The following is an 11,721-nucleotide window of genomic DNA, read 5'->3' on the forward strand; positions in this document are numbered from 1 at the left end:
TCGGCCGAGAAAATTGCTAAAGAAAATCATTGAAACTGCTATCACCAACACCCCCAAATAGAGACAGCAGGCAGTGTATCCTTGTTTGTTGAACGTTCACCTCCGGTGTGTATGTGGGAGCGTACACGGACAGAATTTGTTCTGTTTGCGTTGTGAGTTGTGAGGGAGTCGATGATGGGCCTGCCAGTGCTGACAGATCACTCTAGGTCGGATGCGAGTTAAAAATTTTCAACAACAACACAAAGTTACAATAATTCTAATGAACGCTTCCAACACTGGCCAACCGTTTCAACCAAGCTACGTCAGACTTGTTAGCTCGGGAAACCCGGCTTCTACGGGCACCGACGGCGCATTCGGTGCGTTCGTATCCGAGTAGTGGGCTGAAGGATGTGCATCAGATAATGTCGACATGCGTTGGCGTTTGCGCCTCAACACACCACGTGCTCTCTGGTGCTGGACGAAGAAAGGGGAAAACAGCTATTTAAAATACGCGCGCACACACGCACAAATCTCTCTGTCCGCGTACATTCATCGGTTCACAGCAATGCTTTGGTACACTCTCCATTCAAGAGGAAAAGTGAAAGCGGTTTTTCCTTCACCCAACTGGCGAACGTCATTCAAGTATGATTCGATTTGTGGTGCGAGGCAGGAAGGATTTAGCAACTACTGCTACTGCGATGACGTCAATAGATACGAAGTTTACCGAAGGTTCCTCGGTAACGATGTGTTGTTAAGGCAATGCATGCGAACTACGGCATAAGATTTGGTGGAACACGAGAATGAAAAACAATCGGGTTGTTCCATCCAGAGCTGCCAGAGCGTCTGTGTTGGAATTATATTGACAATATATCTTATTCTCATGGTAGATTGGTGATATAATGTGTGAATGCTTTAAGGTTTGTTAGATTTGGTTTATTATTTGTTGACATAAGAACTTTAAAACTGGCATATTTTATATGTCTGTTGCGTTAACTTCCAAGCAACAAGCTTTCATTCGTTTGCTATATAATTATGGAAGATCGATATTTATAGGATTGATTTGGTTTGAGTATTTCACTTTGCTAACAATAATAGAATTGAACTCAAATAATACTGGTCGGCAAAATGAAAAAACGTACATTCCAATTCTCAAACCGAAAAAACTGAAAGATGATGATTCCTGCGGAAGATGATGATGAAAAAATCCTATGAATTTCGGTGCCCCTATCCATAACCAAAATGCGTCAACTTACATGAGAGTGTCGTAAAGAAATTGTTCGTCAAGTTCGTCGCTTTAACGTTATGTTTACAAGGAAACTCATTTAAATCTCTGAAAAAACGATAATGGCTAAGGACACCAAAATTCACAGAAAAGGTTGAATAAGTATAATCTTCCATTTTTTCCGGTTTGGGCTTTTAAAGCGCACTTATGTTGACCAGTGTAATTGATGTTTGTCAGTAAAATATGCAAAAATAATTAAATTTAATTTTAACCTGAATATTTTAAGTTCATCTGTTTTGATGTAGAATAACGTCTTTCGACAACATTTTGAGAGAATCTAAAAATCGAACGCGTCACGAAAATTACAATAGGTTTGGGTCTAGGGCTCAGCTCAGATCTCAGCTTTTTAACAACTCCTGTGAATTTTGGTACCCCTAGAACTTGTAACTTTTTCGAAGACTTGAATTAGTTTTCTCGTAAACATAACGTTGTAGCCGGCGAGTAATTACTGTACTGTGTCGCATAATCTGACGCTTTTGACGCACTTCTACATACACTGGGGCTTAGAAAATTCACAGGAATGGTTGAAAAGCCATAATCTTTCTAGAAAAACAATTTTGAGCTTAAGAGTCGCATATTTTTCCCCTTTTGTCGACCAGTGTTATCCAATTTTACTTGTTATAACTCAGCCAGTTTCAAGACGATTCTCCTCAGACTTGCAATCGAAGCGCGGAAAACTGCGATTTTATGATACTAACTAAAAATGTAGAGCCAAGTTTTGACCGCAGATTTCGATTATTCAATAAATAGCGCAGACTAAGCCCCCCTTACCTAGGTATCTGCTGATGGTGATTAAGTACAACATCGGAAACCTAGGTAACCACTGCAGTTCTGTCGAATTCTACAAGCGAACACAGCACTTGCAATGAAATTTTGTTTTGATGATTTTTGGAGCCCCCACAAATCGGGAAAAAGTTTTTTTCTCTATTAAAAATGAGATTCATTCAAAAGTTCGATTTACAGCAAGAAGATCTGAACAGACCATTTCAATCTGAAACTATTCCTTCAGTGTTATTTTTTCGCGAGCGCCAACGGGTCTCCTACGAAAGGCAGAAAATCAAAAGGCAGAACCACGAAAGGCAGAATCACGAAAAGCAGAATTACGAAAGGCAGAATATTTCATATGGCAGAATAACGAATGGCAGAATCTCAAAGAGCACAAATGGCAGGGTCGTCGACAGTCCGGAACCGGGCATTCTTTCAAAGCTCTGATTGTTTTCCAATAGTGCCAAGATGTTGTAGATGCCGGAAGCGCGTATCCGGCGTCCACAAAATGACACATGATAACCGTTTTCGACGCGGCGGGGTTCCGTATATTGAACGCTCGCACTTCTGAACGTAGTACCTTCACTGTTTCCGTCATCACGGTTAAAGTTCGACTGATAGAGCTGACATTTTTTTCTGCTGACTCGTGGGTTACTATAATTGATGCTGCATGGGTAGTTTTGTCGATGCGTGTGAACCTATTAACCTATTAACCTATTAACGTAAACCTATTAACAATTGGCAACTTCTATACATTTTTGTTAAGGAAAGCCTTCACTCTACCATCAACGACAATGGCTTGAAGCTAGTAAACTCCACCGCGGGACCATCACGCCATTGTGCACTTTGCAATGGAGAAGCCTGCTCCCAGATTAACCACATGGTCCGAGGAGAAACCATTCACAGACTAGTTGGAAGTATTCAACTATAGAGTCAATAGCCTCCTCAATTCCGCATATAAAATTCTCGGACGGAAGCCTTTGTTGGTGAGTACCAGTGCAGTTTACAACGGACTGTTGAGCTTGAGATACATCCTTGTCAAGTTTCGAAAACACAACTTGTAGAAACGACATCTATTTATAAAATTCAAGTCGGGGTGCGATTCAGTTAAACGCAACAAGTTGTGGCAGATCAAGCTTGAACATGGTTTCTCAACAAGGTTTCACATCAAGCGTCATAGCAGCGGGCGAAATTTCTGACGCGTTTGTGACGTTGGTTTTTTTTTTCTGTATGTTATACTGACTTCCTCACTGCGACCAGAATCGTTGATCTATTGTAAGATATTCCCGGTGTCTGCTGTATCCTGCTTTTCTATTTTTAGCAAATCCGTTTTTGAGAAGTGACATACTTATTATTATTTTATCAGTGCTTGTGCGTAAGTGGTTCTACCCTTCCTTTTACACGCTTACTGTTCGTGCACCAGTTACAATTCCCTGGAGATGTATCGTCGCGCGTCCTTCTGGCCAGTTTTATTAATAGGAGGGACTTATTTCTGATGAGAGGAAGTCACGGATAAACCCATGCTTAATTCCTTTTTGACATCGAACGGCCTGATTCTACTAAGATTCGAACCCACGACCTTTCGCTTGACAAAGCGGACCCTGTAACCTTGCGGCTTCGCAGCTCCCCAACAACGTTACCTGGGACTTTAGGGAACTGCTCCATTATTCATCTCATTAAGCCGATATTCACGAAAAATGCACGGATTAAACACCAAATTTTAACGCAATCATTGAACAAATAAACTAAATATGCTTACGTGCTCTTATGGAATCGTTCAGCATTGTATATTTAGTAAAATTAGCTAGATTTATCATGAATTTTTCAAAACAAACCATTTTTCACAACGCTTCCATATCCATCTCAAAACTTGAATCACTGCTCAATTATTCATCTCACGACGCCCCCGTATTCATCACACTGTTAATCATGAATGAATCACATTATCATGAATGAACGTAACCACAGCTCGTCGTAGTAGGTCACCTAGATATCCGCTGTAGTTGTTCACATGCAAAATTGGTAACCTAAGTAACCACTGCAGTGCTGTCGATTTATGTCAATTATGTCGGAATAATTCAACATTTTCATTATGATTTTCTCGTATTAACAGAAACTGCTTTGGCAACTTTTGGTTTTCTTCAACGTAGTGAAAACAGATGAATATACATACAGTTGAAATTTAGGAATTGCAGAAATTCATCTCATGTATTCCTGCTAATAAGCTTGAATTAGCAGGAATATATGAGATGAATTTCTAGAATTCCTAAATTTTAGGAAATTTGAGGTGAACATTTCAAAGATTCAAGTATTCTTAGTGTAGTGAGTGATTTTGTTTAGCGATTAAAATAAAAAGTAAAGCTGAACGAGTCCCGTTGTAGCCGTATAGAACAATGCGCGGAATTTGTTTTCTGAGGTAGGTGATTGAATTAAATAAGTTTTCGAGTGCAGATGCCCGACTATAATATCAAATTTAGTGCTTTTAAAGGAGTTTTTGAGGATTATACTCTATGAGGAATCTGAAGTGAACTAAGAAGAATTCATTCCAACACTACTAAAACAAAGTACATGTTGGTTGACAGAGGCGAGGTAAGCCACGAGGTGAAGAGATGGGTTGCGGCTACGAACAGAGTTTATAACGGATTACCGAGCCAGCTTTGACCCCGCATCCTACTGATCCGCAAGAAATGTGTTCTTTACAGAAAGGACGCTGATCTTCCCGGTGGCAGAAGACTCATGGATAGCTTAGGGTAAGAAGGGGAAGGTTCGGTCCCTATAAAATTTTCAATATTTATAGCAACTCAGTCTCTTCGTCAAAGTTGTTAAGTATCCAAAAGATTATATCAAAAGAATAGATGATACTCGTTTTCGTTGTTAAATTACATTCACTAGCATTAAATTTTTATCAATTATTTTTACAATATCATATATTCGGGACAACACCGTTGGACCATCCGTAGGGTTTGCAACAAAGATGATAGCGTCATGGGATCAGGAAGACGGTAGCAAAGCGTCACGGGATTAGACAGATAGCAAATGAGATGGCAGCCAAAACGTCATTCAGATAAAATTGCTAAATCTTGAAGGTAGTTAATAGTTGAGCGATTAAAAAGTTGAAAGGGTAAAAAAGATTAGAAGGTTTATAATTTGTTTCTACAAATTTTTGGATTTCGGTAAAGATAATCGCAGTGATCATACGGAACGCCGTTACACAGTGGGGAATCGCTGGCCATCAGCAAAAAAAAAATTTCGTTAGCTGTTTCATAATATTTTTCCTTTATTGCTATAACATTCAAGTGTCTAAATCCAAAATTTGGGTGCAATATCATGAAATCTGAATTTTTTATGACTTTTCAAAGCTTGGCGAACTGACGTTTTTTGTCTTTTTTTGAAAAAAAAGTACATTACTTTGAAACGCTCTGTAGCTTCAATGATAGCTTGGATTTTTTTACGTCAAAGGAAAAGTTGTTTTAAATATTGTGCAAAACAAACCCTTTTCATTAGATATTGTAAAATTTGGTCATAGTAGGCCTGACACTAGAAAAAATTTGAAAAACGTGATTTTTTGTGGAAACGTAGCTTAAAAGTTTAATTGCCGCAGTTTGCCACGTTTGTGACTACATTCAGAATGTAGGTAAAAACGTAAGCTTTCAAATGCATCCTGTCCGCTGTAGTGCAAAACTGCGCAAATTGTCACTTTAGTGAAAAAAGCGATAGCAGATTTTTTTAGTTTTTATTTTTGAAGTTGAAATTTAATCCAGGATTAATTTTAATCATAATCATGATACCCCATTAATAAAGATTTTGATATCGTTCTCAATCCATAAGGATAAAATATAAATTTGGGCAAAAATCACAAAATTTATCAATGAAAAGTTATGAAATAAGTGTTAAGCAAGAAAACAGTAAATAAATCTTTATAAAATTTTAATTATGTCAAACTTTTTCACTTTCTGCAAATTTAAAACAATATTAAAAACATTCAGCTCTTTTCAATTTATGATCATGAAATTCGCTAAACTAATTAAAGTGTCTAATACTAGCAGCAAATTCATACCATCAAACTCCGGCTAACAATAGCCCGTTTGCTTTTTCTTCGCACTCGTTTGCATACAAAAGTGAACACATGTTGCTTTATGAGAAAAAAAAACAAAGAACAGTCGTCTCCCTCCGCATCTTTTCGTATTCATTAACAACGTTTTTTGATTTCAGTCTCTTGGTTTTCAAATTCATAAATTCGTTGAATTTCATTATGGAGCCTTCAACTTCAGCGGCACCACCTAATTCAATGTCTAGTAAGTTGTTAATTCATGGTGTTATACATGTATTTAAATGTCCTTTTTCAATCATAGAAACCGGATTAGGAAGATAACATTTATATGAAACAATGAAACATCGAAAATTACTAGAAGAAATGAAGATTGCAGCGAAAGACATTTTTCCTGGTCATAAATATAATGAACATCAAATTTTTTGGAAACAATTCAACACGAGATTTAAGCGATCACAGCGGAAGATGATGATGCTGATGATGATTTTTTCAATTTGTAATTAGTTTCTATTACTTATGTTGTTTTAGTTTATTAAATATATGTATATATATATATATATATATATATATATATATATATATATATATATATATATATATATATATATATATATATATATATATATATATATATATTTTGGCAAAATTTGTTCAATTCGAGGGGTCGTCCATAGATTACGTATCTTTTTTCTTTCAATGTGGAGGACGCCCGGTGGCACTACTTGTGGTCAAAGATCATATAGTTCTATTAAAAGGAAAAAAGTGTCAAAAAAATAATAAAAATTGGATTTCGTGCTTTATGGACGGCCCCAAACAAAAAATGGAAGCCAATTTCGTGCTCAGCGCCCCAAAATTATGTAAATACCAAGTTTTTGTCGCATTTATCGACACTTTTTTTGCTTGGCCAGCCTTTGTATGGAGTCGCCCCACTGTGCGTTATACTGCAACTACAACACTACACTACAACAGTATCTTCCAACACACATCACACACGAATCGTGTTAACCAACAACAATTTAACACCAATGCACCATATTTTGACGAGAACTTGTTTGTTTTGTTTTTGCCCTGAGGACGAGGAAATATATCCTTGAAACGTCGGCTTTGACATAATAAAACGTGTTTTAAAGTAACCCGTGACCGAAATTGCCATCATTGAACCCATTAACTATTTCTTGGTCAAACAACGCTTAACTTAAAATTAAAAGAAATTTAAACAAAATACTGAAATAAACGTTACATGAAAACAGTACGACAGGACAAACCGAGTTAAAATCCATGTTAATTTGTAGAATTGGCGAGTGCGAGTAAGTCGATAGCTAAAACGTAAACCTATAGTAAAAGAAAATATAGAAAATCTAAAGTCAAGGTGAGGGAAAGAGTCGGTTCGGAAAAGACAAGGAGAAGAAATCCGCTGGAGGAAGGAAGAACCCAAATGTAAGTTTTTAAAACATTACTAAAGTTATTAATAAAATTGTAGCTTTAATCTACTTGGAAGTAAGAAATGGATTAACGGTAGGCTTTTTGGTTCCAAACAACATAGATGGCTTGAATTATACTTTTAAAAATCATCATCATTTTCGGTAAACATTTTATACTAAATCTTAAGGTTATTCTAAATGTTCAATCCGAAAAATTATTTGTTGGGTAGCTACATGATTGAATTTTAGTTTGGGCAACGTAGAAATTTCATTGGACAAAACAGAATTTTGTTTCCAATTTTACTTTATAAAGAATTGGAACAAAAAAACAAAAAGAATTTTTTTTTTTCACATATACTCCAAACTTTTTCCATTAATTTGATTTCGATTCCATCGATTTTAATGTTTGTGAGTGCATATAATACTCGCCGAAGATTGTCTTTTTTTTTGTTCTTCATTGAAAGAAACGGCTAACAATAGACGCAGCTCAATCCTCAGTAAAGATAATCGCAGTGATCATACAGAACGCCGTTATACTAAAGATGCAAAAAATGAAGAGATGAAAATCCTTACTAGTGGGTATTATTTTGAAATAGGAGATAGAGAGTGATACACTTTCGAAAACCCAAAAATACTTAGTTAATATCTCAAAAAAATAACAAAATAGATTATTTTTTTTACATTCATTTATTATAACGTTCTTAGTTATATAATTAATTTCACTTATACGTAATATGTAATAATAGTTACCAATTGGCATTTTCACTTTTTTCATATTATTGCTCTTAAAAAAGACAGAAAAAACTTAAATTGCTTTTGCAAAATTCAATTTGAATTTATTATGACAGTAGCTTTTGCTGAGATCAGATTTTACTTTCTCTACCATGTGTCGACTTATTCATCAAGTGCGCCACCACTGACCGACTGATAAATGGCATATTTATTTACAAGTAGCGAATAGTCACAACAAGCACACGTTCCTCAATCGCGCTTAACGTGTGCACTCTGCTTACGACCGGAAGGGTCCGCTGAGCAGCCCCAGTCCGTTCGTGGGATCCACCGTTGTACGGTAGCTGCACAACTTTTATGGGGAAACAATTCTTCGAATATCTGACGATAGTAATAAGCCTCTTTGGTCGGCGGAGGATTGAGGGGAAATCGTTCTGCAGCCATGGAAAATTCCTCCTCACTCACGTGCTCGGCTGCATACTTCGTGATGGTGTCGATCCAGGAGTATCCAACACCGTCGGAAAACTGCTCCTTTTGGCGCCATAGAACCTCAGCCGGTAGATAGTCCTGGTTAAAAGCCTGTCGCAGAATGTATTTCTCCACCATATGGGTGGTGCCATTTTTCTTGGCCTTCGGCATACGATCCTCAGCGCTGATGCTCATCACATAGTTGACAAAATCGGTATCTAGAAATGGAACGCGCAGTTCCAAACCCCACGCAGCTGTTGCTTTGTTAGCTCGCAGGCAGTCTGAGTAGTGTAATTGCTGGATGCGCGAGACCGTTTCCCAGTGGAACTCAGTACAGCTCGGAGCTTGGTGGAAATACAGATATCCGCCGAAAAGTTCATCTGCCCCTTCTCCGGAAAGTATCATCTTGATTCCTTCGCTTTTAATGTGACGCGATAGTAAATACATAGGAATGGAACAACGTACGGTGGTGATGTCGTACGTCTCCGTATGGTAAATTATATCTCTGATATAGTTGAGACCCTCGTCTATTGTGAAGTATACCTCTGTGTGATCACTTCCGATATAATCAGCCACCATTTTGCTATACTCGAAATCAGGTCCTCCCACCAAACCGACACTGTACGTCTTCAAGCGATACTCCGAACCATACCGTTTACGCAAAACTTTGGTAGCTATGGCTGCAATCAAACTGGAATCCAAACCTCCACTCAACAAGGCGCCCAACGGGACATCACATTGTAAATGCGAAAGGACCGCATCTTCCAAGCTTGTTTTCAATCGTTCCAGACAGACCGGCATGTGCGGTTCTAGGGTCATCCATTGTGATTTATGATACTGTTGAGGGTCTATCTTGCACCTTGTACCGTAATGCATATGACCGGGAGGGAAAACTTTTATATCCGGACACTTTTCCACCAAGCACTTCATCTCACTAGCAATCCAAACATTTCCATCTTGATCTGTACCATGGTACAGAGGAATAATTCCAATCGGATCACGTACCACCAGCAAATACTGATTCTTCTTATCGTACAGCACAAAGGCAAACATGCCCCGAATCGTTTCCATCAGTTTTAAAACTCCAAAGCGTTCATAGAACGCAATTATAACATCGCAATCACTTTTCGGGATGTACGGTTTCTCGTCGACTTTCAACTCCTGGTTGACTGCGGCAGCCATCTGCTGGTAGTTGTAGATTTCCCCGTTGGCCGCCAGCACAACGGTTTCATCCTGTGACAAAAAAGGTTGGCTTCCGGTTTTCACGCAGAGTACCGATAGTCTCTCCTGGACCATAACGAAGCCCGCCTCGTTGTCCAGCACCAGCCCGGTGTGGTCCGGACCACGGTATCTTTGTTTGCCTGATTGCCGGAATGCCAACTCCCTTAGTGTCTCAATGCGATTGCCGTAACGATACAGATCGGATGATGCATTGTTGCCATCGTTGGTATCGTTGAGACCAATGAAAAAAATTCCACACATTTTCACTTAGTTTTAAAAGAATTTCACTAGCAATTAACTTATTTGAGTTGCAGGAATTGATTTTTTTTAGCAAACAAACTATACTGAATGGACTCTAGGAGAGATTAAATCTGCTGCTCGGACACTTTTTCAATAGAAGTGCACTGCACTGTGGTTTCACGTCTAATGTAGAACGGCAAACCGGCGTTCGACTTTATAGCCAAGGCGGGTTACATTGCAGTGCCACGCCGCGAGTGCGCACCTGAGCGTGAGAAAGAGAGTGATTCGAAGAATACGTTTTTTCTACGCCGGCTGTGGACGGCGAGGCGTAAGCTTTCGGAAGTTTATTCTTAACATTTTCATAAATTTTGCGTAGTAGTATAGAAACTCTATTTAGAAGTCCAACAAAATTTGGAATTCGTTTGTGCATTAATCACATTTCAGTCAAAAATATACAACGGCAATGGCAATGATGCAATCTAACCGCCACGGAGCATCATCAATAACTTTTCTCTCTCTCTCTGTTTCTCTCAGTTTTCTCTGGCGGTCACAGTAAAAGTAGAGTAAAAGAACCGATTGCGGCCACAGTTTATTATGTATGAGAGATTAGTTGGTTTTTCTTTTCAATGTAATAAGAATAAATGTAGTTAGACACAAAATGTCAACTAAGTTCTTTTTGCCTTTCTCCTAGAAAGGTATAGCAATCACTTGCAAAACCGAAGATATAAAAGTGCTCCAAAGGGCCGAATGGCATATATCACTCGACTCAGCTCGACGAGCTGAGCATTTTCTGTATGAGTGTGTGTGTGTGTGTGTGTATGTGTGTGTGTGTGTGTGTGTGTGTGTGTGTATGTGCAGATTTTTATTCTCACTCACTTTTCTCAGAGATGGCTGGACCGATTTTCATGAAATTAATTGTAAATTAAGGGTCTTGTTACCCCATAAGACCCTATTGAATTTTATTGTAATCGGATTTTTAGTTTATAGGTTATGTTTAAAAATGTGAAAATCACGAAACAACAATATCTCAGAAACTAGACAATCGATTTGAACAATTGGTCTCAAAAGAACGGGCTACCTAAAAAACCCTTAACTTTTGAATTTTATGAAGATTGAACATGTGGTTCAAAAGTTATGAAAAGAAACGTGTTCTGAAGACTGTTTAAACTCACTCATGTTTCTCAGAGATGGCTGTACCGATTTTCATAAAATCAGTGTCAAATAGAAGGTCTAGTTGCTCCATAAGACCCTATTGATTTGTTTTGCAATCGGACTATTACTTTGCCTGTTATGTTTAAAAATGTGAAATCCAGCTATGCAAAGGAACATATTCCGAAGACTACATGTACTCACTCACTTATCTCAGAGATGGCCGACCCGATTTCCACAAAATTAGTGTCAAATGAATGGTCTAGCTGCCTCAGAAGACCTTATTGAATTTTACTGTAATCGAACTGTAACTTCATTTGTAATGTACCGACTTGTGAAAATCACGAAACTTCATTATCTCATAAACTACACAACCGATTTGATTATTATTATCAGATGAGCGGGCTAGTTAAGGG

The 11,721-nt window shown here is 38.0% G+C and overlaps 1 protein-coding gene across 1 annotated transcript; it reads right to left on the minus strand.

Moving 5' to 3' along the window:
* Positions 1-8,166: 8,166 nt before the first annotated feature.
* Positions 8,167-10,332, minus strand: LOC129731492 (asparagine synthetase B [glutamine-hydrolyzing]). The gene has a single exon (XM_055691554.1). It carries the CDS (start codon positions 10,175-10,177, stop codon positions 8,480-8,482), a length of 1,698 nt encoding a protein of 565 aa, XP_055547529.1. The 5' UTR covers positions 10,178-10,332; the 3' UTR covers positions 8,167-8,479.
* Positions 10,333-11,721: the final 1,389 nt, after the last annotated feature.

The sequence above is a fragment of the Wyeomyia smithii genome, chromosome 3 (assembly GCF_029784165.1).
Source record: "Wyeomyia smithii strain HCP4-BCI-WySm-NY-G18 chromosome 3, ASM2978416v1, whole genome shotgun sequence".
Lineage (NCBI taxonomy): Eukaryota > Metazoa > Arthropoda > Insecta > Diptera > Culicidae > Wyeomyia > Wyeomyia smithii.

Excerpts from the sequence above, each read along its gene's own strand:
- LOC129731492 (XM_055691554.1), bottom strand. The coding sequence starts at position 10,177 with ATGTGTGGAATTTTTTTCATTGGTCTCAACGATACCAACGATGGCAAC.